This window comes from Poecile atricapillus, chromosome 2 (assembly GCF_030490865.1).
Source record: "Poecile atricapillus isolate bPoeAtr1 chromosome 2, bPoeAtr1.hap1, whole genome shotgun sequence".
NCBI lineage: Eukaryota > Metazoa > Chordata > Aves > Passeriformes > Paridae > Poecile > Poecile atricapillus.
The window spans coordinates 16,970,546-16,998,269 of record NC_081250.1 but is presented as its reverse complement, the minus strand read 5'-3'; the positions used below and the strand labels follow the sequence as shown (position 1 = coordinate 16,998,269).

Sequence of the window (27,724 nt, the reverse complement as noted above, 5' to 3'; positions counted from 1 at the left end):
AAAAGGAGTTAATAAAGTCTATATGGGATATTAAACTATCCCTCATAAATTTCTACATGCATAATGCATGCAGTCTAAAATTGTCAACAACTTTTATACAATAAAGTAGTAGTACTTGGATGAAGGAAATCAAAAAGGCCTCTTGTCCTTACGCATATCTGACTCATGGCTGTTTAGCTTTGGGGTTTCAGAAGTTTGTTTTTCTGATTTTTTGGTTTTCCCACAGGGAGGAATTTCATAAGGTTTCTTCTGTGATTACTTCGATGGCTGGGATGGGATGAGTAGCCGTACCTGCTACAGATATATTCACATAGAGAGGCCATCCATGAACTGCTTGGTATCTACTCTGCTTTTGAGAAAGATGTAGAACATAGATAGCTCTGAAACAGTTTCCCTTATGTCACACCTGTTTGAAAACAAAATGCAGGTTCAAATATTATCAGAAAAATGAAAGGAGACAAACTCAACACAATGAAGTCTCTGATGGAGGTACATGGTCTCTAGTGCTGACAGAGTTCGGCTGCTTCTTTGCAGTGAATTTGTCAGGAATCTCGCAAAGAAAACCTAACCAGCATAATTAAAGCCTGGTTCATGTACCACATAGCTGTATTTATAAAATTCATCCATTTCCAACTTTTGAGTACTTTGTCTTGCAACTTCACCCTGCTATTGTAACACTTATGATGTGGTGCTGCGGCGTAGTCACCTCTCTGCAACAGGCACTGAAGTGAGCTCGGGGCGTGCTCCAGAGGTGAACTATTTTTAGAGGGCCAGGTAGGTCCATTAGGTTTCCCCAGGGCAGCGCAGCCATGGGCAGCCCCAAGGCCAGGAGCCGCAGCTCTCCGGTGCCAGGCCAGCAGCCTCCCCGGGCTCGGCGGCCGCCCGGCGCCGTGTAATCCCCGCGGGGCGGCTCAGGGTGCGGGGGCTGTGACCCGGCTCTGCAGGCGGCCGGCCCGGGATCCCCAGGGGCCGGGGCCGGCCCGGCTGCCGCCGCTGTCCCGCCGGGAGGGAGCCCGGGCCGCCCCGGCGCCCCCGCCGCGCCCTGCCCGGGGCGGGCCGAGCCCTCCCGGCTTTGCCGGCGCCTGCGGGGGATTAGCGGGGCAAAGCGCTCATCCGCCGCTGACCCCGAGGCGGGACCGCAGCCGGGCCGGGGCCGTCAGCAGGACGAGGAGGAGGAGGGCGAAGCCGCGGCACGGTGGCCGGAGGTGGCGCGGCCCCTGCGCCCTCGGCGGGGCTGGCTCTGCGGGGACCGGAGGTTTCGCTGCGGGTAATCCCGGCCGGGAGCGGCGGGCAGGGCACCCGGTGCCTGAGCGGGGGCTCGCCAGGGAGCTGCGCTGCCCGGCGGCCACGCCTCGCCGAGGGGCTTCGGGGCGGCCCCCGCGGGATGGTGGCCCGGCCCCCGGGGTGGTGCGGGCCGGGCCGGGCTGTGCCGGTGCCCCCCGCCGCAGCCCCGGGCCGGACGGGACGGGCGCGCCCGGCAGCCGCGGGGTGCGGAGGGGCTGCTCGGAGCCGGGAGCTCCCGTCACCGGGACATGTGCGAGCTGGCTCTTGCGGTCTCTCGATCAGATGAATCCTGCTTCTTTCTACTTTCTCTTTTTCCTTTTTTTTTTTTTTTTTTTTTTTTTTATTTTTTTTATTTCCCCGTGTGAGTTTCTGGATAAGAAACGCGTGCGGAGTAGTCGGGAGAGAAGCCTGGCCCGCGTGGTGCCCGCGGTGGGGCAGCCGGGCGCTCCGGGAGCGGGGCAGAGCGGGACGCACAGGCGGGAATGCGGCGGGAATGCCCGGGGGCTCGGCGGGACACGCGTGCAGCCGTACCGTGCCCACCGTACACTCGCACCCCGACACTTCTTGTCGGCTAGTGCTGAGTGCTAGCGAGTTTACTTGTTGTCTGCAGCGCCTTCCTTATCTTGCTATCAAGTTACGGTATGGCCTTAATTTCAAGCCCTGACAAAGCTCATTGATACGGCAGCTAAATTAATTTTGAGTTGCCGCTTTTCTGTTGTTAGAAGTTCTGAGAAACGCGGAGTGAGTGAGGTCACACCATATTGATTTTTATGGCTTTATAAAGTTTTACTGTGTTAAAATAGGAAAATTAAGTGATGCTTTAGCTTTGAAAACCAAGTTATTTGCTAATATATTGATCTAGTGTTTAGTCATTGAAAAATTATGCTCATCACTTGCAGTGCCTCTCTTCTGGGAGCCATAAAATTAGCTGGATATAATTCAGTTTATGCATTGCTAATGTCAGTTCATTACTTCTGGTGGCACAAAGTCCAAATACAGTTTGATAATGAACCATTCCCCCTTCCATTATTAATCTTGTTTCATGATTGCAATGCCCCTGCATAAATATTGTCTGTTGGACGACAATTGCTACAGAAATCTTCAGCTATCATTTGTTTTCAAAACATCAGAGCTCTTAAAATTGATGACAGTAATTAAATTTAGCATTTTGTTTCCTTGGTCTTTTCATACCCTCTTTCTTTAACTAAAGGTTGGCTTTAAAAAAGGTTTGGGTTCTGTACTGGTGTCATGTTTAAACACTGAAGGATTGCAATCTAGTGGGTAGCCCCTATGCATGAGAATAGATTGGGCTTACAGGCCTCGCTGATTCTTTAACCTGTTGCTTAAAAAGATCCCCTTGTCCAATGGAGTTACCTTAGAACTGTAAACCTCAGTGTGACTTTGACTGTTGTGGGGCATGGCAGGGGATGGATGGAAACCAAGGTGGAACCTAGCACTGAAGTAGATCCCTTGCATCTGTGCCATCTGAGAGCATTCAGAGAGTGAAGAGCTGGAGCCTCCCTTGAGCAGGGCTGGCCAGTTCAGTCTGCAGCAAGTCAAAATGTCAAGATCAGCTGAATAATAATCTGCAGATGAAATGTCAGTGTGGACACCCAATATGCATTTATCAATTGAAGGAGATCAGGTACTGATACCGCACAGTACTGCCTCTCTGCTGTGTGTAGAAGTTTTACAAAGGTCAAGGAGTCCAGAGGCATCAAATGTCTCTGAAAGCTGTCTTGCTTTGTTGGGAAAGTTGTCACTGGATAACAGTCACCGAAGAAAAAAAGTGTTTCTAGAAACAGAAGAAGTGTTTTTAGAAACCCAGCCTTTCAGGGAGTAAACATTAAGAAGTGGCCTCAAAGTCAGATCAGTTTCTTCCATGAAGAGCCCTAAGATTGATGCATGTATTTTGAATTGTGACCAGGAGGTATATTGTATGATACCTCCCTAAATTGATCACCACTCCTTGCCTCCAAATGCTTTACATAACCATTTATTCCTACATTTACATTAATTTAGGGTTTGGTTGCTGGGTTCGAAGTTTGCTTAGCAGTGTCATTGCATGATGCTTGCCTTGTTTGTGCATCATCAGACAACGTCCAAGTTGCCTGACAGCTTTCAGGTGATGAGATATGGCTGGCTTGCAGTTTTCCTGGCTGTAGTATGGAGCTGATACTCATTTTGTCAGTTGTCAAGCTAAAATTCTTCATTTCCAGCGTTTAAGTAGATAGAATTAATTTACCTTAGCATGTCTGCATCTGAAGCAGTGTAACTGGGTTCCTGTTGTAGGCAATGCAGACTCAGCCAGTAGAATCAACAGTGTCTGGAGACTAAGCTGTCTTATGCTAAGATAAATGCTAACCAGGTGAGGTGAATCATTTTTTTATTGCTTTGACTGAAATGGAATTATAACGTCTAACTTAGTTTCCAGTCGGTGTATTCTATGCATCAGCTTAGGTGAAGCCTACCTGAATTGATGTCTTGTTCCTTTCTTACTCATGTAAGCACAAAACAGCAAAAGACATGGACTGACTGTTAGAGAAGGTTGTTGATTTTTATTCTTCATCTACCATAGCTGGGACCACAGAGATCCTTTTTCCCTCTGGAAGGTTTCTTGCAGACAGGAAGGACAATTGAAAGCAATGGGGAATATATGGAGTAGAAAGTAGTAAGCAAATTGATGTGCAGTTGAAGAGGGTAATTTGTCTAGACATATGGAGAGTACAAAAATTATGTAATTATGCAAATTTGTTGTTGTTTTAGAGTGAAATTATAATGCTAAGTGTGTTCAGCTTTTGACAAATGAAGTAAAAGAAAAACCAGCTTGCAAACCTCCAAACACTTGTTTTTAACTAATGGTCAAACTAGGTAATCTGCTCACACCGAGCTTAGATTGAGTATCGTTCCCATTCAGATATAGGTTGCATCACCATTGAAATCAGAGGCCACATATTCTCCCAGAATTGAATGGGGGTGATATTTCAATTTCCAGAGCAAAACATACTCTTTAAATGATGGCTAAGATAATATACTGCATAAATGAGTCATTATAGCTCTAGCTCAGAATCTGAGCTGCAGTCCATGCTTTTAGTTGAATAATCAAATTATTTGGACATTTATCCAGAAATTGCTAGGTGCTAGAACGATGAAGGGCATATTGTAGCCTCATGCTTTTTGGCTTGTTTTGAGAATTCCATGTGGCAGCCTTTAACTTTCTTATTAAGTACTTGTCAGTGTGGCATAACTCAAGAAATAAGAAGAAATGTGGTTTGGGATTTGATTGTGCCATTGCATTAAGTATTTGAAGGGCCCGCTGTGCCTTGTGATCAGTGACAGACAGAAGAACTTCCAAATTAGATATTGAATAAAGCAATAAAGGGTGTGAAAAAGTGGGGTGAGATGGAGTTTTTTATTTGATATAACAAGCTGTCTATTTTTGTTTGCTTTGTTTTTGTTAGGTTGATTACTTTTTCTGGCATCCATTAGGCAAGAGGTTTAGGTTTCACAATCTGAAGGAATGCATTGTGTCACCTTCAGAGTGGTAACAGACCTGATTTGCCATGTGTGCCTGTTCTTGGCGCCTGACATCTGCCAGTCGTGACACACAGGAAGATGTCTGGCACGTTCCAGGGTAGGATGTGTGCAGGAGCTGTCTGCTGAAGTGATGTTTGTGATGTGAAGGAGAGGGTGGTGTGGACAAACAAAACAGAAGACAACCTCAGTAGGGGTGTTTCAAACTGAACTGATGGGATCCTGGTTCCAGTTTTCAAGGCCAGAAAGTTGTGGTAGCCAGGAGACAAGATGCTGATGGGAACCTGAGGGCTGCATTCATTGCAGTTGAATGTGAATCCATGTCTGTTTTGCTAGTCCTGTGTGGAGGAAGATGAATGACCTGACGCAAGGGGCTCTCATTTTATTAGCTCTTTATGGAGGAAATGGGTGTGTTTTCATCCAAGTGAGATGAAGGTCCAGTCAGAAACTATTGTGGGGGAAGGTTTATAAGAAAGTTGCATGATTAGGTGGTATGAAACAGTGGTGAAAATATTGGATTAACCCATAATATTTTATGTGAAATTCAGGCTCCATTGTTCTTTTAACCCAGCTGGCAGGAGCAAAACCAATTGCTTATTCCCACGTGACGATGTTGACTCTAATGCTCTGTGCTCTGTGGCCTTGACTAAAAAGCCCTCCATGGGGCAACTGGTTTGTGTCTGATGCTTTGGGTGTGGTAAATGTACTTTACTGAGTTGCCTTGGCAGCAGTAAAATAGTTGAGAGGAGACATACCATGTTCTTCAGCAGGCTTTCCCTTCCCTCTCCAAACTGACTTGATACTGAAAATGATAGAGTGCTGGCAGTGGTCTGCCAGCACAGCAGCTGAACAGGGCATCTCTCTAATATTTGGCCTGAAGTCTCCTGTATAGGGTGCATATGATTGATATGAAACAAAAAGTCACATAGGAATGGCTTATAAGAATTCTCACCCAGTTTGTTCTTAAAACTGGCACCAAATCCTCCTCTCAGATAAAAAAAAACCCACCAACCAACCACCCAACCGAAAAAACACTAAACCTTGGTTTCTTGGAATTCCAAATCTACTTTTTCCTTGCCTTGAATATCCTGAATTATCCTAAGTTCTCTCAAACTTACAGGACAGTGTACTCTGTGATTTAAACTGTGTTTCATGAGATCATTAAAAATGATAAGAAACACGACAAAGAGGGGCTCAATCCCCTTTTGCCTATGTCGGTCTATCACAGGAATTAATTTATTCACCATTCAAGCCATAAGGTTTCGTAATTTAGAACCTGTAACTCTTAATATATACACCTTCAAGCAAATCCAAAAAAATGAAACCTAGCTGTGGGGTAAGAAATTGCTTATCCGTTCTCCTCTGTCACAGTGCAAGCGTTCCCTGTAACACACCAAGCAGCAAGAAGGCCTCAGCAGTCCAGGTCCTGCTAGATTTGTTTCTAAAGCTTTTTGGATTTTATACCTTTCAGCTTGGAGATTGGGCCTATACCATTTTTTGTAAGTGAGCAGATTCTGGGGAAGAAAAGGGAAAGATGACAAGGAGACAGAGATTTGCTGGTGATAATGGTGCGTAATGCTCATAATGGCTCTTGAGCTCTTTCAGGCCAGCTGTCTGCCTACTTGGTGCTCTTGCTTTGGTTTACTGGTGCTGTGCCCAGCATCCATCAGGCCTCACCAGCAAGGTAGCCAAAATCTGAGCAGAAGCTGAGTGAATTGTCACACTGGACACACCAAAAGTATTTTTAAAAGTTCTTTTTTTCCTAGTGATTCAAGGCTACATTCCCAGCTTAGAGGTTTGGATCAAGTTATAAATTGTGGTGGCTTTTAAGTAAATTTTTAATGGTGAAGGATATGATAAATTATCCAGTTGGTTGTGCATCCAGACATATTCCAGGAGCAGTCCAATTTATTGCTGAAATATGAGGTTAAATCATTATCAGCTTTCACAACTTCACTGAGATGTAATAAAACATTATCCATCATCCAGAATAGAACACTTGAAGTCATTCTATTTAATATATTTTTAATACTTGAAGTGGAAACTAAACAATTTATCTCCAGGGACTTGTTCTTAAACTTGGTGAAAGTGAGGAAACATGGTATTCAGTGTAATTTATTAAATTTATTATTTTGAAGGTGTAAATCAAAAGAAAGAACTAAAGTGAATAATTTTTTTCTGGAATAGCACTCTTAAATTATTGAACTAAGTACAATAGATACTGAATTCATATTGTTTAAGTATGTGGTGACTTTTCTTAAGACTAGATGTGCAACTGGTATGATTTTCTAAAGAAAACAAAAGCACATGACAATTTCTGTAGCACTTTTTCTCTGGTAGCTAAATAGCACCTGCAGGATCATGTTTCCTTAGCCCTTTAACAGTTCTCATTGTACCCGTCTCTGCAGACAAATAAGCAATTGATACTGGGAGTCAATGAATTTCAGCTTCATTCTGTCAATGTATAGGGAGTTAATGAGGCCTGGGAGGCTGTCTGAAGCACCAGCTTGGAACCTTACTGCTTAGAGTGCTCTGCTTCATTTAAAACTTCCCTGTAGCAGGGTGGGCCTTTGCTTATTTGGAGATTCAAGGTTCCCTGCTTGGCTCTGGCACAGTCTAAATATGTGAAGCTGTTCTTTGAGTTCCCGTGCCAGAAGTTTTCATCTTTGAAAAGGAGGAATTAAATCTTCCTTTCTTCAGTGCTGCCTCTCTCCTACTGCCTGGGTCAGAAGCTCCTGTGTTTTCTTGTAATGTGAGACATAGCAGGCTCTAGATTTTGATGGAAAATAACATATTGTGTAGAAAATAGCCTGTATGTAGACAGGCTTCAATATGGTTTGGATGCCTTAGTTCTTATAAAGGCAACCATTGATACCTTTTAACTTTTTTTCCTCTTACAAAAATAAAAAAAATCCAGTAGTTACAGGTTTATTATCCAGTAAGATCTTAAACAAGTTAGCCTCAATTAAAACAACTAAAGCTTAGATAAATTTTGAAATTCTACCATTATTGAAACCATCAAAGCAAAGGTTTGAAATTATGAATCCTCATCCCTTTATCATCCCAAGTTTAGTTATTGTTTTGTGTAGTCCCCTAATTACAAGAGTGCAGAAGCTAATTACAAAGCATTTATCTACAAAGTGATTAAAAAACCCCCGACAGAATAACTGTATTTGAGCACTGCTTTAAAGACAAATAAAAACGAAGTTGTGACTCATTTGTGTTCTTTTTTGGGGAAAGAAAAGGGTTTGCCTGAATGTGGTGAAATTCCCAAGGCATGGATTAAGACTAGGCATAAGGTGATGCCTTAGGGAGAGACTACCATCAGTATCCTAACTGAGCTGAGTCTTTGTAAATCCTGTGGGACAGAAAAAAGAAGCAAATTTCGAATCTGGAATGGAAAATTGAGGATATACTTACTGCAGTTGTATGTCTCTGGATCTTGATCTTTACTTTGACCTTAACCTGGAATAGTATTAAGGGGATTTCATTGTATCTGGTGAAACAGAATCATTTTGTTCCCTCTGTTTGGAATCAAGGAGCTGGGCCAGTACTGGCTGCAGTACCAAGTACACAACAGTCTGCTGCAGATTTCCTGGTGAGTTGTATCTGTCATGGACCAGGGTGTTGGTGTAATCTGGTCAGTGATGGATACAATTCAATCATTGTAAAAGGTGTTTCCTTTGCAGTATGTAAACCAGTTGTTAAAGGATGTACATTGGTAAACCCATTTTCCATGACTGAGTGCTTGACTGTAAGAAGACCGTAGCATTGTGAAAAGATCTGTCACTTTGACCTGCTTGGCCTTTTGAGATCTATGTCATAATTCAAATCCTAAGAGTAGGCTTGTAAAAATGATAGTTCCCTGGAAGAGTTTGAATGAACCTACTGCTACTATTTAGGATGTTTTGTGTGCGTTTCTTTCCACTTCTTGCCTGATTCTTGGTAATGGACCTAAATTCTTTGGGTTTTTATGAACTTCACTCTCATTCCTCTGTCCCTCCAAAGATTCTGGAGTGACAATATATATTCATTGAAGTGCATGGGCAAACTTCCACTGGCTTCACTCAAACCTGAATTTGGTTCAAATTATCATTTGAATTTCCCTTCATTTGATACTGTGTTGACTGCACATACCTTTATTTGATATTGTGCAGTCAACATGATATCAAATGAAGGGAAATTCAAGTGCAGAAGTTCTTATTCATTATGCTATCTGTGCATGCACACTATATGCAAAAACATTTCTAGTGTTTGAGGCTGGAATGTGTATTTCTCTTACCATTTCTAGGAAGCTAATTGCTATTAGCCATTTGTTGTGTGAACACTGACATCTCTTTTTCCTAGGAGCCATCATTTGAGATGCTTCCGCTGACTGGGAAAACAATAATATTTGATAGCTTTCCTGATCCTTCAGATACCTGGGAAATAATTGAGACTATTGGCAAAGGAACTTATGGAAAAGTTTTCAAGGTGTTAAATAAGAAAAATGGCAGCAAAGCAGCAGTCAAAATTTTGGATCCCGTTCATGTAAGTTATTTAAGTTACTTCATTAATTGTGGGTTTATGTAGTATTTTTTTTTCTCTTAATCTTTGTAGATAATTTGTTTTAGGAGTGACAGTGAAATAAACTATTTCAGCCTGCTTCATATCAGGCTAGCTATCAATGAATTGCATTGATATGATATGATAGTGCTAGCACTTATCATAAGTGCTCTTGGAAGTGGTTGCTTATGGTAAAAGTCAGAAATATACTTAAACTTTGTTATTTTTACTTTGTTATCGCTCTTGTCTTGTTTTCAGAAGCAGAGCTGATTATTTTCCTTTTCAGTATGAGGAGCCCTAGCTTATTCTATTTTTACCATTGTTCCCTTTCCTTTTTTTAAGTATTTGACATACTGGCCAGTAAGGAAGTTACGTATTTCTGAGTATTTAAGCTGTACCTTCAAGCATCTGAGTATATGCTTGTAGCTGAGTTACGTGCTATGAGTGATACTTCAAAAATAAAATAGCATACTATATTGTTATTGTTCATTCTGTGTTTTTAGAATGTGCCAGTATATGTAGGCCTCACAGAGGAATCCATCTTTTCAAATGGAAAATGCAAAGGGATTAGCTCTACACACAAAGCACCAGGCAACTGGGAGGTGGAATTATGAAGTTGTAAAGCATGGTTTTGTTCCCAAAAACTGACATTTGTTAGGTGGTAGATTAATGCTCACAGAGTAAGGAAGAACACTAGTCTGATTTGTAAAGGTACACCCCACTGACTTCAGTGGTGCTGCATGTAGCTTGGGACTTTTCTTGAGAACCAAACGTGGGAAAGCAGCTGTTCCTATTTCGGAGGCTCTTTTAGGTTCATCCTCTGCACTCCCAGGATAGGTTTGTGAGGTGTGCCCTTCCATGGCCTGACCTCTGGGCAGGAATGGGCGAGCATGCTGTGCTGTGTGGACCCTCCAGCTCTGGAGCTGCACAGCCACACAGGTCTCTTCTACCTCTGCACATCACAGATTATGATCCCATAGATACAGAAGTCTATGAAATATGTTGGCGAAAATGTAGTGTCTTCGATTATCTTTGCTGTGTTTCTTGCTGATCTGCTTTTTATGTCAGTATGCTTTCAAAGCAACAAAAGGATGCTCATCTCAATTCAATACCACAACCTCTTCCAAAGTAAACATAACTTGCCAAGTGATAAGCATCTTGATGAGTTCAAATGTATTGGATACTATTTTTGACTCTCTTGCTTTCTGTAAACAAGGCTCTTGTGCTTACAATAAAGAGGCATGACTTCCTTGCCATTGGTGTTCATCTAAATGCCTGCTTGGCAGGAAATGCTTTTGCTTTCCTATGCTTCAGAAGTGCTCAGGAGTGATTCTTAAGTGGCAGCTGGCTATGGCAGGAATTCCAGAAGGAATCAGTGAAACTTTCACTCTTCTGTACACTTTGGAGGTTGCAGAAAAAGATTAAAGGATGATGATAGGAAGAAAAAAAAATTAGTAAATCTGATGCTAGAGGAAAGAGAAATAGATTTAGTAGGAAAAAGGAATAGAATGTAAAGGAGACAGAAGAAATAGAATGGATAAAGATGCAATTTAAGAAATTGAAGACAAACAAATGTATAACTGATGAAAACAGGTTCCTTATTTTAAGAAAAAAATGGCAGTAGCATAGTCAACATCACTCTTTCAAGACTTGACTCTTAACTAAATGTTTTACACTTTTTATTCTAAGAACACTGTTCTTCTTTGCCCTCTCCTATTTACAGGATGTGTGGAGTTGCTGCTGTACCTCCATGTTACTGCTAAAGTGACAGTCCTGTATTGGAAATAAAGTAAAAGCAATAAATGGGTTCTTTTTATTTAAACTGAAAGTATTATTAATGGCTGCAGAGGGAGCCATTGCAATGAAGAAAAAGATGCTTTATGTATTTTCTTTACATTTTACAGTTTTTTTCTTTGGAGATTGTTTCAGAATTGTGCCTCTTGAGAGGTAGACTGGAAACAAAGCAGAAAAAATGTGGTTTGTTTTAACTGATATTTTGAAATTAAGCTGGGAACCTACATTATCGTGGGTCATACAAGATTGAAATAAGCATTTAATGTTTAATCCTTTAAAGTACAGACTCTTTTTGGTGGATAACAGCTCAGCTTTTTGAAATTGAAACAGAAAAGCAAAGGTATTGAAATGAGAATATATGAAGATGGAACTGAGAATGCTTACTCTTGTCCTCAGGACTATAAGTAAATGTTGTATTTTAGTACTCTTAGCAAAATTATCCTATATATAGGATGAGAATTTTCAGTCTACCATTTCTAATGCAGCTCTTTTATTAAGGTAAATATGCTAAATTCAGCCAAATATTTCAAATTTTTTTCCTCATAAAATATTGAGGAATATTTTTCTTTTTAGTAGGCACAGAATGAATATTCTATTCATTTAATTTCTCCTTATAATTGTAAAAATCTCATAAAATCTGAGTACCCCTCTGGAGACAGAAACCACTATTAATTCACAGTAGGACAGTGGGATAATTCTCTTCCAATTTCCCCAAGGCAGTCAAAGCTATTGTATGCTTGGTTTTTAATTTCTTGGCTTTTGACTGAAATTTTTTTTCTTTTTTTTATTTTTGCCAGAGGTGTATTCTGTCTTCATCTCTCCTTTCACTCTTCCTCTTTTCATTCTCTGCCACCTTCCATACTTTGGTTCTTTCTTCGTTCCTTGTATTTTTTTTCTGTATTCTCTGTTGTGCTTATGGGAAAATTACCTTAAAGCAACTTCCTCCTTTTTTAGAAAGAGGAAAATTCCTACTGTTTTTCAGTTGTTCCAATAACAAGATCTCTAAAATCCTTCCTTGTGAGAAGACTTATCTTAGTAATCTTAATATAAAAGTTTAATGGCCTGATTCATGAAGATACTGGTGACAGAGGAAGATCTTGGAGACCAGTCAAGCTGGTCTCAAGACAAAAGGCTTGTGAGAGAAACTTGAATAGGATATTGGAGAGACCTGCATATGCAAAGTGAGCAAAGTGCTCTTGGGGCAGGAGCGTTGAACAGAATGAGAAGAAGCATCGTTCATTGGGAATACAAAACAAGCCCTTTTTCTGCCACGGTCACTTCTATTTGGCTTTGCTGAGACAGGTTTTTGATGCTGAGACAGGTTTTTGGCATTGAATAGATGCTTTTCACTGATAAGAATGCATTCATATGGATAGTGCAGTTCATAAGGGAGCCTTCTTCTCAAACAGATTTTCACTTCTTTTTGTGTAGCTGTAAATAGTATTTAAAAATGTTTTAAATCTGAAATGAGTATGCTAACTTTTTTTTTTTTTTTTAAATCTAAACAATGAGAGGAAAATGGCTGCAGATATTTTGCCTTTATCTGTTGTCAGGAGGGATTGAATATTTTGTCAGCATGACTCAAATGCAGTGTAATCATCATCCCTCAATGAGCAATTCCAGTGCACAGGTGGGAAAGGTTTACCTGAGTCATCCAATGCCTGCTAAAGCCTGCCAGTGCCTGCATCCTCTTTGGTCTGAAGGGATTTGCACAGCTCCCAGTGCATCTGTTGGCAAAACTGATCCTCGTATCTCACCTCCAAAAGGATTTCCCTCACTGTCTAAGAAAGGCAAGGTCTGTAATGAGAGTGTGACAAAAAGCCACAATTATTATGGTTCAGTAGCAGAACCCAGAGAGACCATGGATGTCACCAGCTTCTATGGCAGTAGAGAATGACAATTTCTAGGTACTTCCAGAAGGTGGGATGGCAGATGAATAAGATGTGGCTGCAGTCATACTTGTTCATGAACAGAGAGATAGAGAGGTAGTTCCAACTGCAGTATTTCTAGCTGGGGTTACCATTAAGACTAAAGCAATAACAGATAATTTCCCAAGGCATCTGCACACCTCCCTATTTGTGGATTGCACTGGCTTTGCCTTGACATCACAGAATAGTTCAGGTTGGAAGGGACCAGTACTGGGGTCATATGATTTAACCTCCCTGCTCAGGCAGGGTCTTTCTAGAGCACATGGCAGAGGATTCTATTCAGAGAGTTCTTGAATCTCTCCGGAGAGGAACACTTCACCTCTCTGGGCAACCTGTTCCAGTGTTCTGTCACCCATGCAGTAAAGAATTTCTTCCTTGTATTCAGATGGAACTTCTGTGCATCAGTTTCTGCCTGTTGCCTCTCATCCTCTGTTGCTTGGAACTACTGAGAAGTGCCTGAATCCATCTTCTTGACACCTTCCCTTCAGACACCTGTAGATATTGTTGAGGTCCTCTCTCAGTTTTGTCTTCTTGAAACTGAACAGGCCCAGCTTCCTCAGCCTTTCCTCATAAGAGAGATGTTCCAATCCCTTAATCATCTCTGTAGCTCTCCTCTGGACCCATTCCATTAGCTCCATGTCTTTCTTGTCCTGAGAAGCCCAGAACTGGACACAGCACTCCAGATGTGCCTCACCAGGGCTGAGTGGAGGGGCAGGATCACCTCCCTCAAGCTGTTGGTGATGCTCTTCCTAATGCATGCCCAGGATCCCATTGGTCTTCTTGGACCCCAGGGCACACTGATGGCTCATGGATTGCTTGTTGTCCTCCAGGACCATTACACCTTCCCCTGTGTCCTGAGGGCTGCTCTGTCATATCCCATGTGTTCATTAGTTAAAATTGATAAAGTCAAAATAAAATTTAAAAAAAAATGACTGTTTTGTATTCACTAAACAGAAGCAGGTTTTGCAATTCTCTGAATGGTATATTCATGTTCTATTTGGTTTTTTTCTTTGTATCATTTCAAACTACATTTGAATTGACAGAAAATACTTTGTGAGGTTTTGTTTGGTTGGTTTTTTTTAATGGCTATTATTATTTATTTGTTAACTGCTATGTATTTCTCATTTGTGACACTAGGATATTGATGAAGAAATTGAAGCTGAGTACAACATTTTGAAAGCTCTCTCTGATCATCCCAATGTAGTCAAATTTTACGGCATGTATTATAAGAAGGATGTGAAAAATGGAGACCAGCTTTGGCTAGTTCTTGAGGTAAATAATACAGAAAAATAGGAAGTTTATTCCACTTGGTATCCCATTGTTTTGTATAAACTCACTGAATGAGATGCAAGTAATTTTTATTTTTTTTAAGAGTGGTTGAATGCAAAGTGATAAATGCTGTTGTTTAGTCTTTTTCCTGTTCTGATTAAATTGTTCAGCAATTATTTTATCTTGGTATTACACTGCTAGTCCTGTGCCTTCAGAATTAGGATATAAATTCTAAGAACTCATAGAATTTGCTACCTAAAATCTCTCTTTGGTGGAAGGCTTGCCATGGGAATCTTCTTGTAGTAGCATCTCTTTAAATATCACTAACATATGACATAGCAGTTAAAGAACACAATATGGTGATATTTTTTTTTTCCAAATGAAATTATAGAAATTATATAACTGAATTCCTTTTTTTCTGGGGGAGATAAATGTACAAGTAGATAAATAAGCCAATAAAAGCAGCTACTGCCTGAAGGCTGTTGACAGCAGCAGGATTTCCTCAAATTAAGTTCAGGGCAAGGTGTGTTTGTCTTTAGTTTTGAGTAATCTGTGGGCAAAGAGCTTGATCATTACAGTTTCTATAGATTCACAACCTGTTTTGTAAAAACTTACTCTTGTATCCAGAGGAAAATGAAGAATATCTCTGACAGGAATAGTGTGCTTTTCCTAAGAATCAAGACTTTTGCTGTCATTTGATCAGGGTTGATAAAGATTGAGATTGAAGAATTTGTTTTATTTTATGACTTGCCAGCTAAGTAAATACAAATCTCCTACCAAATATCTCACTGATACAATGATATCAAATTCTAGAAACAAGCTATCAGTAATGCATATTCCATTCCAAATTCTTGTTCCATTGGAAGATGTTTTTAAGAATGGTTTGCATGGCAAATCATAACAAATTACTAGGTTAGACTGACATCAAAAGGTGTCAGGTCTTTGTGACGTGATCGTCTTGGAAAATCCGGCTTCCGTTGTGTCTGCTGAGCATTGGAAACTCCCATCTGTGAAACTTCTGGCTTGGAAAGGATGGATGCCAAACAGCCAGAATGAAACAGACTGGGAGGAAAACAGCCAAGTGTTTATATTTTAACTTTTGTATTTCACTAGGAACAATATTCTTTATGTCAAAAACATGAGCCTACATATGGAGTATGTTTTATATTTTTTATGCCAAGCTGTACATGTGCAAGTATGGAGTGTGTGGAACAGTCTTGGATGCTTTCTGTCACTGCACATGTAGATTATGAATGAAATGGTTGTCAGCTGGTATGTGTAGATATGCGTAAGTACAAAAATAATTTTCAGTATTGCCTTTGGTGAAGCTTTCCTGTTAATAATAGTGTATGGGAAAGAAAACTGTCATAAAACAGATTTGTCTGTTCCAGTGGCACCTTCTTATCAGCTTGTGTACAGCTTTACAGGGCTGTTGCAGTTTGCTTTTCACAGCAGCTATTAAGCTGTCCCACAGTTTATAAGAATGAATATCTTTTCATCATCTCTATTTTGTGTTCTTTGATGGGATCCATGGGCAGGATGATTCAGAGAGAAAGTTTCTCAAATTCCACTATGAATGGGTTGTGATAGATGGTAAAACTCAGCATTTAGTAATGCATTAGAATCACCACTGCAGGTTACCAACAAAGTTATTCACTGGAGTGTTTGAATACATATATGTAGATGTTTGGGTTTGGGGTTTTTTCCTAGAGGAAAAAATCTTCAGCTGTCCTATGCAATGTATTTTTAAGAAAACAATCTATGGGAATGAAAGTGAAACAAGAAAACATCCATACAGAATGACAGAACTCTGGACTGTCAGTTCAGAAATGCCTTTCTCTTTGTAGGCTGCCATTCAGATAAGCTGAACATCTCCTCCTTGGATGTTGTTCTACCCATGTTTGTAATACAGAGCATTGCAGGAGGGAGGATTCTGCCAGGTGCATTAAGCTTTGCTGTGTGTGTCCAGAGACACAGGCAGGAGAAACTGTCCCAGTGAGTCTGTGTTGGAAAGAAATCCCATACTTGGAACGAATCAGCTTAGTGGTTTGATGTCAGCAGACAGCAGCAGGATGACACAGCTGAGGCAGAGTGTGCTGTAGGCCATTTCTTTCTGCTCTGGATGTTAGTTCAGAAGGGAAAATATTTGAGATAGCTGGAAATTATCTGATGGAAGACAAGCAGAGAGGAATCGCATCAGGCCCCTACAGTTGAGCATGTAGGTCTGGACATGTGGGGAGAACAAATGGCACAGGCCTTGCCTGGTGCAAAGAGCAACCTGGGCAAGAAAGAGTGAAGGCTGAAAAGCCACTGCAAGGTAAATGGTAGATATTATACAGCTTTTACTTGCTGCTGTAAACAAGAATCATAATGCAACATATTTCTATGGTTCACTTCCTACAGATATCAGGTAGAACTTTAAGAAGCATCTCAGTCCATTTTCAAAAGCTGCAGAGTTCTGCATACCCTGTTAGAGATGAATTTGGGTTTGTGAATTGCATAAGTGTATTTTATAGTCATAAATATTTTTTAATAGGAAAAAGAGGGAACATGCATTATTTTTGCAGTAAAAAGACCCCTTATTTAATGGGTTAAAAATTATCTTGGTAGGAGAAAAAAATTGGAGGGAATGGATTTTGGAATTGGAGTGGATTATGACTTTCCACTCAAATACAGTTTTATAGTATCAAAGCATATTGTAGGAACCTCTCATTTCTGGAGAGATAGAGGGAGTTGCCAAGAACAGTTACAGAAATATGTCCCTTTCACTGTATTGAATGTCAAGAAGACTGACAAAATATGCTTTTTAGGTGTTTTTGTTTTCCCCCGAGGTGTGTACGTGAACATTTCAAGAACGTTTGCAGTGTCTTGCTGAGTTAGGCCAATGGTCCATGTAGCTCAACTTTCTGTGTACTGTGGTGGCACTAGAAGATGCTATTTAGGAAGACTCTGTTGTCCAGTATTTGCAGTCCATTTCCCTCCTGCTTTCCAGCAACTATGATTGCTGTATTACAGATGTCCCAGACTATTCTGTTTAGTATCCATTTATGGACACCCAAAACCTGATGATGATACAGGCCTGCTCTACAGTCTCCCCTTACAAGCACACATGTTGAATTTTTGCATCACTATTTTATGCTGATTTCTATTTGCACAATATTCCACATAGTAGAATATAATGTTTTCAACATTGCAGAAATGTTTCTAAATCTAATTATACTTCAGTGTGAAGAAATTTAGACTCTTGTTCATTTGAGAAGGAGGAATATGTTACAGTTGCCAGTGGATTTCAGGCTCTGTTTTCTAATCAGCTCTGTTGTTAAAAAGTACTCACAGAGTAGTTGATGCAATTTGTAGAGATGCTGGTTATGCACAGTCCAGACTTAGTAAACCTGATTCATCTTTGTTCTCATGTAGAACCTTTTCATGATAGCGTGTAATCTTCACCAGAGAAATCATGTGGGAGTGTAGAGTAGCTTGTGCTTGGAATCTGCTTCTCTGAAGAAGAGTCATTTTAGCCTTTCCCTCAACCTTTTAACACCAGAAGAATCATTAAATAAATTGATACTTTGTGTTAATTCTGGATTTTTGCAGGCAGAGTGTTATACTTCGAGTTTCATCTTTCATGTTTTTTGTGATGTTAATTTAACCTGCTAACAAGACACTGATTACTCAAAAGAATTAGAGAAATATTGTCATGATGGATTATTGTGATTCAGTTGGTAGCTGATTTAAAATTTGCCTGAAGTGATTCAGAGTTTTTACTTACCTTTGATCATTTGAAGTTAACATTAAGAGGGCAAAACGTGGAATGTACAAATGTTTAAATTCTCTTTTTAAGTCCTTGGGATGCTTTTATTTGTGATAAGCTTTTGGTGTTTTTTTTCAGAAAGAAGAAAAAGAATCTTAAGTCCAGTAAGCAAAAGCTCTCAGGGGTCTAAATTAAACTAGAATAGAAAACTAGTGCATCAGTTCACCTGCCATTCTTTTTACAAACAGAAAAGGTGAAAACCCATGGTTAATCAGAGTACAGACATTTTATCATTTGTAAAAGTAGCACCACATGGAAAAAAAGGAATAAAATCCCCGTATATCAAACTGCCAGGCTGCTATACCAGGGTTGTGTCGGTCCATTACTACTAGTTTTCTTCCAGTGGCTTGCCAAACTGTTGGTAGCAGGGTAAGAGCTGAGAGAGAGCCAGTCAGCAGACTGAAGCTGTGTTAATGGGTGCAGAGTGGCCCACCAGTGCAGTCCCTCCCCGGTCACCAATCACAAGGGCAGTTGCCTTTGGTGAGGTATTTAAATTAAATTAAATGTAACTAGCTGAGATCCCTGATAGAACTCCTTTCTGGTTTTATGGAGATCCTTTAGAAGAGCTACTATTCTTGAGTTGGCTGGAGAGCCCAGCACAATGTGTAGAGTATCAATTATTCACTCCTTTCCTGTCAGAAAAGTGATGCTTCATAGCAGAGAGCTTTCTTCAAAGGTTTAAGCCAACAGAACAAATGGCTTTGGAAAAGAACTGAATGGATAACAGAAGTCAGTTGTGATCCCAGTCAGCAGTAGTCAGCACTGTAGTATGGGAGAGTTATTAAGGGGGATTTGAAGGAGGATGATGCTACGGTTTTCTGGTTTGTTTTAGCTGCTCCTTCAAAGCAGAACGGAAAACATGTTATGCCTACAGATACCCAGGAATGGATGCCAGCACTGTGAGCTGATCAAGGATAGAAGTGGATCTCCTGTTGCATAAGAAATGGTATTAGAACTGCTGTGGGCTTTGGCAGTAAAAGCATCCAGCTCATGTTTGATGTGTTTGAGAAAGGGCAGCCAGTGTGAGGGTTCAAGTGAATAATGGCATGGTTGGAGATGGCTGTTAGGGATAAGTACTCACTAAAGCCAAGAGAAGAAGGTGTTGCAATATAAAATTAAAAATGCTGGACAGTACATGTACATACTGCTGCATCTGGCCTGGAGTGAGTCTGCTGTGCTGTTGCACTGTTTTATCTGCTCTTTGGAGAGAGAAATTTATCAAATCAGATGCTTCCAGGTGGTTGCAAATCTAACTGTGGTCACAAAGAGAGCCTTAGAGTTCATGAAATATTTATAAACTTTCCTCACAGATTCATAAATGAACAGTGAGAGCACAATTTACATGTATGTCAGAGAAAAATGAGTAGAATTAATGCCCAAATTTTGTGCGGTTAATAGCCTTGGATCCTTCACTGACCTACTGTATGTGAAAGAGTTTCTGCTCATGTTGCCTTTTAAACATTGCATGTAATTCTAGTAGATGGGGAAACTCACAGAAATGCATCCTTCTTGCTTAAACAACAACAAAAATCCTCTGCTTTATTATATAATGTCCTATCTATGGAGTATGTTCATGTAAAGAAATAAGTCTTAGCAAGTCCAGCTGCTGAGAGGATAGGATTTTTTTTTCCTACTTTGGAGCTGAGATGTTAATATGCAATTTTAGGTTGCACTGTGATTTCTACAAAAGAGGAGCAACAACTGTCCAAAGAGCTGGTTATTGGTATTTTTATTTTAAAAAAAGGAAGGCTAAAATATTTCACTGCTGTTGCATACCTGAAATTGAGTGAGGCTTCAGCTATTTGAGAGCTGGAAGTCTAGGTGATGTAAAATAAAAAGAAAGACAAGAAACTGTAAAAAAACAAATACAACCTGCTCCCCACCCTCCCTAAAAACCCCAATGAACCAAAAAAAACCCCAAACCCAAACCAACCATGACAGATTCTTTGACTTTTACAATCGTCTCAATTTTTGCAGTAGATGACAATATTCATATACTCATTTAATTTCGACACATTAATTTCTATTTTCTAAGCTATACAGGGAAACCAATAACTTTTGTGTGCTAGGTAAATAGATCAATATTTTTTTCCTTGACCAAGCTGCGATACTTTCACCACATTCCCATATCCCAGTCTAAAAGGGCAAGGAGTCCTGTAATGCGTATGGGGTGGTGGCTTGTGAAGAGTCTTGTTGTGTTGGCCATGTGGGGCTGGCAGGACACTCTCCCTGCCAGAACCATGTCCATCCCCTGCTCCTTTTCCAGGCACAGGCTACCTCCTCAGGGGCTGTTTATGCCCAAGCAGACTGGGCACAAAAAAGCAAAGCTCAGAGCAGGATGAGTAGTTCTGCCCTTCTCTCTTTCTGAGATTTCCAGCGCTGTGTAAGGGTCCTGATGGCTGGCACTAAAGCATTTTCTGTCCATTAGCTTGATCTTTTTCTTCTCTCAGCTAATGGTCTTGTCACTCTACACGGCACCTCTCTGTGCATGGAAGAGAGGAGTGGCTGTCAGTGTTGTAGAGCAGCTAATCCTTGTTCTAAACATGCCAAGATATTTGGCTGAAAATATCTCTAGCTTCAGGTCCTGCAGGCCCGCAAGGAAAGCACAGAGCCTGGGAAGTCACAGATCATGCAGAAATTCAGCAAACAAATTCATGTCATTGAAGCTGTTGGGACTTCAGTTGCTGAATTCCATTTGACTGAAGATTTTTTCTTTAAAAAGTCATACAATTATAATGAATGAAGGAGCATTTAGGCAACACTCAGACACGTGGTGTAGGTCTTGGGGTTCCCCTGTGGAGGGTCAGGAGCTGGTCTCAATGATCCTTGTGGGTCCCTTCCAACTCAGAGTATTCTATGATTCTGTAAGGAATGGGTAGAAGTATGGAAACTGGAGTTGTTTTACTGCTGTGACAGTTCTAGCAAGAGTGGGAAAATCCAAATTCAGTCACGTGATTCTTTCCATGATGCCTCTCTGAGTAACGAGCACTGGCTGGAGTGAGCCCCACAGGAATTTGTGGGAGCGCCTTGAAGCAAGACCCAACAGTCTCACTTTGGCTTTTAAAAAGATGAGCCTACCTGAGATAAACTAGAGTCTTCACTGTATCAGTTACTTCTCTTTTGCATGAAATAGAGAACCTTGTGATATGGACAGTTTAATAATTTATTTAGGATTTTCCTTTGGCATGTTTACAGTATGCATTTGTTGGACACAGGAGTTACTGTATGCAGATGTGTTTCCATCTACAGGAATAAAGGCAAGTTTATGGAGTTCAAAAAAAGCTTTGAATGGAAGTTGTGTTGTTTAATGGAATCTATAATAAGAGTTATAATAAGAAAGCAGATATACAGCTTTTTCTAGTATGTGGTATTTGCTGTAAAACAGTAATGTTTCAGGAAATTAGTATAGTGGAAAATAACAAGTCCATTTAGGTTTCATAAAAGGCTGAGTGAGGGGCAGGAAGTTGTCATTTGCCTAAATATTATTAGCTATTTTCAAATGGTATATATAGCAGAAACATTAAACAATTGAAAATTGCTTTTTCATATTTCTTAACACAGGTCATTCTTCAGAAATGTCTTTGGTTATAATTGCTCCATTCAGACCAACACTGAATGTTTTGATCCATTACATGTCTGAATTGGGCTTGATTTATCCATTTCTAATGTATTCCTCTTTGCTTCCCAATTATAGCAATTTTTCATTCTTGAATCATATCCTATTTTTTCAAGACCAGAGAAGTGTGGCTACAAGTATCATTTGATGCTTCAAAGTTTTACTAAATACTAATAATTTCTCTGTATATGAATATTTCATATTACATTGTGGTTTGCACAGTTTGAAACTTTTAAATAAGTGGTTGTGGTCTACCTTGCTGGAGAATACTCACATGCAAAACCTGGTTCTTAGTAACCTCTAACATTTTTTCCACCATGAAGTAAAGAATAAGCCCAGAAAACAGTTTTACCATGCCACTATTTAATTCAGTAGCATATGAATAATATCCCTCTGACATTCTAATATTTAACATCACTTTGCTTTCTGTGCATTTTATTTTCGATCACAATTTTACCAAATATGTAAGATAACTTAAAAACAAAACAAAACACCAAAACCCACAATTGTGTAGTTTTTTATTAGATCCAAGATAACCAGACCTCCTTTAGCTGTAATGGGGAGCAGCATCATTCACGGAAAGAATGCTTGGACTAAGACTTGTTTGCTCTTTGCTGGAGGGTTTGCTCTCTGACACCTGAGGGTTAAGCACTTAAATTCAAGTGTGGTAGTACAATTTTGCTGCTTTTGCACTCAGTTTACATGCTGGGTCTCTTTATAAAGGGAGTGACTGAAGGCACTCCAATGGTAGGGAGAGGGGTCTCCTCCTCATTCTTTGTTGGCCAGAGGTGGCTGACAGCTTCTGACTAAAGGAGAAAAGTGCTATAGCAAGGAACAGGGAGCTGGGAGGTACAGAAGCAAGACAGGTGTCAGTGGTGCTGAAAGGTTTCCTGGGCTCCAGAAATGATGCCACCATTTGTTCAGACAGCTGCTGACTTTGCTGAAATCAAACCCTGGAAGCAGGAAACCTCCTTAGACACACGCAGTGAGCAGGGAAAGACTGGTTTACAAAACACTTTAATTTGAATTCTGTCCAATCTAGTCTCTCTGAGTTAATAATTCCAGAGTAAAATGACAAAAAAAAATTAGAAGAAAAATATGGCTTTTGAGTTTAGCATCATTTTGTTCTTATAAAATTATCTTTAAGAAAGTCCTTCAGAATGTTCTTGCTTAGTAGGGTCCTGTGACTGTTACAGAGTCCTGTTGCTCCTTTCGTGTCCCACACACTCCCATGAGGAGACAAATTGCCTTAGGGATGAGTGGGTTTCAGCTTCACTCCTTTTGTAAAAGTGGCCTTTAGACAAGCTCCATTGTTTGGATCTGTGCTTCCCCAGCCATGATTTCAAACTCAATAGGGAAGATTTCTATTGTAGTAATTTAAATTACAGTGAATTAGACTTAATTACTGTCTTTGTGTAGAAACACACACATAAAATGGATTATGAGTAGTGTGGACATGGCAGTACTTGGAACTACTGTCTGAACCCTGAATAATATAGAAATGATGCTACAGAAAAGAGAGGTGCTTTGAGATGTTTCTTAGCTGGTGAAGAGTGAACAAAAGTAATGCAGTTCTGAGCAGGAAATAAAAGCTGTGAAGTACCTGCTGCTACCACAGGCTGCCCTATTTGCTTAGAGGTTTCTGTGTGTTTTCTAGAGCCTCAGCTAAGGTTTGCAGCAGTCAGTAGATATACTCTTGTCATTATGGATCCCAAAGTTAGTCCCTGTTTTTTCTCCCTAGCCAAGGGAATGGTTTTGCCCTCTAAATGTTATTTTTACCACTTCTCCTTGTGTATGATAAAATTTGATAGAGCACTAAGTTTGCTCTATCAAAACCTTCTTTCTTGTTAAGCTGCCTCTTGTATTTGCTCAGAAAGTCCTGGCTCTTTACTGACCAATGCCTCTCAGTTTTTGTGGTTAGGTTAGCTCTTATTTTGCAAAATTACCCTTTCATTTATTTGATTATTAAAAAATTACAGTTGTGCTTGCTATGATGTTGCCAGGCCATGAAGCTATAGTTGAAGCTCCTTTAGAATTTCTGTTTTAAATATATTTCGCTTGCAGTTGCTTTACAGAAAATTATTGATGTAATAACTTGGTACCACTTTAGCTGTATAATCTTTTGAGAAGATATGGGCAGGTGATATGTTGATTTCTTCATTAGCAACTTGATGGGGATATAAATGTATTATAACATAAAGATTGTGAAATATGGGATGGTGCAATGTAAAGTTTGCATTGGGATGATCAAGAAGGAAAATTGAATGGGGCTCAATTAAACCTCTGTCCATTAAACCTTTGTCACAGCACCGTCACCTTCTTGCTTTTTTTCACAATATTTCAAATGTTTTAGAATAGAAAAATTCTCCTTTTGGGGATTAGGTTTGGATTTTTATTCTTGTTTATGTAAAGCCTGCTTGGCTTCATTCAATTATGCTGAGTTTGAAGTGAGAAATTTAGGCAATAATTGCATAGTTTCAGCTTTTCCATTTTGGCCATGATGTGAAGATATCTATCATCTGACTGAGAAATATAAGACTTTGTGAAGGCCAGCATTGCATAAGATGAAACAGGCAAACTTTTCCTCTGGCTGGCTGTCTTGTGAGTGCATGTGCATGGCAAAGAAAATGAGAAGTTGAAAACCAAACTGAAAGGAAAGAAATGAGAAGCAACAAACACCCATGAGGCTGTGACTAACAGCCCTGTAGGTGCTAGATGATATAAGATAGCAAAATCATAAATATCACATGGTTTTTGATCACTGAAGCAAAATAATTCAGGAAAGATGCCTGTTTCAGTGATACATTTTGTTCACGCTAAATTGAAAGCAATCAACTTTATCTAAAAGCATAGAGAAACCATTGCTGTGGTTTTTTTTGGTTATGGGTCGACTTGTCCAGCTGTTAGGAAAAATAGGAGCTACAGTGCACAACTTTCTTCCATTTCAGATGAAATTAAAACTGTGCTGCACAGACAGGAGCTGTGTACTGAACCACTTGGCCCATTGAAGAAACAGATTTAATTCCCTGTAAGTTTTCACAAGAACCTTCATAGTATGAGTGATGTTAACTGCTGCCAGTGGAATGTGCTCTTTGGCAGTAATAATTGTGAAAATGTGTCACACTGTAGGCAGAGAATAAGAGTTATCTGGTCAGAGCTGAACTGTGAGATGGACAACCCATGGAGTTCTTGTTTGGAGAGAGAAGGCAAAGAAAGTGACTCAGGAAATGGCTGTAACAGGTAGATTCTGTTCTGTTCTGTTCTAATACAGATTTCTTTTGAAAAGAGATGGAACGAAATTTGAGTGAAAAAGGCCTCCAAAGAGTAGCTTTCACTCATGTAAGAAAAGAAAGGATGGTAAAGATAATGGTCTTAGGGAGAGTATGCTTTAACTGGCTTCAGGAACTGGTGGGTACCTGTACTTAGAAAAAATAATATAAAAATACAGGAAAGTACCAGAGTAGCTGGCAGTTCTTTGAACACATTAAAAACACAATAACAAATTAGCTGGTGCAGAGAAAAATAGAAGCACAGTAAGAGACTAGTAAGAATGCAATTTTCAGAATGCCTTCAAATAGGAGAAACAAAAATGCTCAGCTAAAGCATTTAAGGAAAAGTTCAGAGGGTCTAATGTGGAGCATGGTAACGAAAAGGTTACTAGAGAAATGAGATACAGGAATACTTATTATTCTTTACAAAGTGAGGAAAAATAATGTCCTAGGGAAATAAAGACAAATTTTGATACGGACAACAGTTCCAGAACAGATTAACAGAAACCACTGTAGAACATGCAGAACCTAGTAACATTATAAGTGGTCAACTTGGACTGAACAAGAACAAATTATATTAATACAATATCATCTTTTAACAGGATAACTGGTTTAACAGGATAATGTCTCTTTTGTGAGGATTTTATATGGTCCCATGTGACTTTGTGAGGAAAATGCGGAAATACAGAAATTTCACAAAAACAATAAAGCAAATTACCTCTTTTTCACAGAACTGGGCTTAGGTCACTTTTACACTGGGAGGTTCTCAAGTGGGCATCTGCTTTTGGTCTGTTTCTGTTCAGTAGTAACTTGAGTGATGAAAAAAAGTCCACATAAAAAGTTGAAGCAGATACCTAGTTTAATTAGTCACATTGGGGAATAGCATCAGATTCACAGTTGAAATATAAAATGGTATATCATGACAGTAGTCTTACAGAGATGGAAATAGAAAATAATAATTTATTATCAGGTACTGCTGAAAGGAAGGACAAAAGTAATGTTAGCAAAAGTAATGCAGTTTTGTTGGAAGCAAAGAGGATTCAGGCTGGATAGCAGGAAAATTGCTCTATCAGGCTAGAGAAACACAGAAGCAGGCTACTTAGAAAGACTGAAATCTTCCTCAGTGGGAGATTTCTAGAAGCAAGTTAGACATAGCTGTCATATTTGAAAGTACCAGCTCTCTACACAGTGCATATATGGTGGACTAAGTGATTTCTTGAGATTCCTTTTACTGTTCTGCTTCTGTCATTCTGTGATTACAAAACAGCAACAAGAATTTTCTGTTCTTACAGCAGTCTTGAAAGGAAGGTGCAGTCAGCTCAGAGACTGGGAGTGCTGCTTAGGAGAGCAGGTCAGATTATTGGTCTATTCTAAGAACAGGGAAAAAATAGAGATTAGTGCCTGTAATGCTTTTAGCATTCGTATGTGTGATAACATTAAAGCAAGGTTGGAGTTTTTCATAACTATAATACATGCATTACATGAATTGTGCATATTTGATGTGCTGCCCAGTCATTTATGTCTGAGCGGCCTGTAAAGATAGGGAAGGAATTAATTGTAGTTGTCCCATTGTTTGCATCCAAGCTACTGAAGTAAGATGAAAGCACCTGGGCAACTGCAGGATGCAAGCAAACAGTACCTGACAGCTTAGTACAGATGCACAAGTCAGGAGCAGTTGCATGATCAAAGGCTCTAATGGCCCTAGCAAAAGTGCAGCTGATAGTTTTCATGGAAGGGGAGCTTCAATGAATCTTCAATGGGCATCAGAATCAAGAAGAGCTGAAGAGGAGAAATGTCTAACTGGGTCAGGTGAAGAGTGACTAAGACCTAAAAAGAACATCTGCATGACTGTGATGTGATGGCAATTTTAAGTGACATTTCATGTGTTGGGATCATGCTTTTCTATAATTTTTTTGCTGAAGATAGCTTAGCATACTAATAGCTCAATTACAGTAGCACATGGTTGTGGCAGATGGGTGGGTGGAGAACTGCATGTCATCCCAGTATGAGTCTTTGCCTTTTTGAGCGCCAGAAAATCATAAGGGAGGAGCCCTTTTCTACCACTGTAGAAGATTCCTAAGCACCCCTCTTGATACAGCTATGCGTGGCCATGAGACAGCTCTTGAAGGCAGATTTTTATATAAATCAAGATTTCTATTAAGTTTTTCTTTCCACTGGTTTTGATATGCAAGATTTCCTTTGTTCTTTCCCAGTCTTTCTGCTGTCTGACAATCCAGACTAGGAACTAAATATTGTAAAATTCATATATTCTGAATCATATAAAAGTACAGCATGGAGGGGACTTCTGGAAGTTATTTGGTCCAGCCCCTTGCTTAAAGACTATTATCCAAAAATGTTACAAATATGTCTTTTCAATTAAATATTTTAATATCTCCAAGGATGTATGTAACACAAACTCACTGTGTAATCTCTCCCAGTGTTTAACAGAGTGGGAAAATTTTTCATTTATGTCCAGTAGGAATCTTCTGTCTTGTAGTGGCAAGTTTTTGCCTCTCATCCTTCGCTGTATGACACTACTAAGATTTTGTCTCTGTCTTCTCTACCCCATTTTCAGTAGCCTCAAGGCTTCAGTTCACCCTCCTTTTAGTTGCTAATAGATAATATTTGCATTCTATCAATGCAGTCACTGAAAAACTGCTGCTAAGGAAAATAC

The 27,724-nt window shown here is 39.8% G+C and overlaps 1 protein-coding gene across 1 annotated transcript in view; it reads left to right on the top strand.

The window, feature by feature from the left end:
• Positions 1-1,045: 1,045 nt before the first annotated feature.
• The window catches only part of MYO3A (myosin IIIA), a 114,108-nt gene continuing 87,429 nt past the window's right edge, over positions 1,046-27,724 (top strand). The window contains exons 1-3 of the mRNA XM_058832214.1: positions 1,046-1,267; positions 9,166-9,348; positions 14,223-14,357. Coding sequence (XP_058688197.1) covers positions 9,181-9,348; positions 14,223-14,357 — 303 coding nt within the window. The 5' untranslated portion in view covers positions 1,046-1,267; positions 9,166-9,180. The remainder of the gene's footprint in view (positions 1,268-9,165; positions 9,349-14,222; positions 14,358-27,724) is intronic.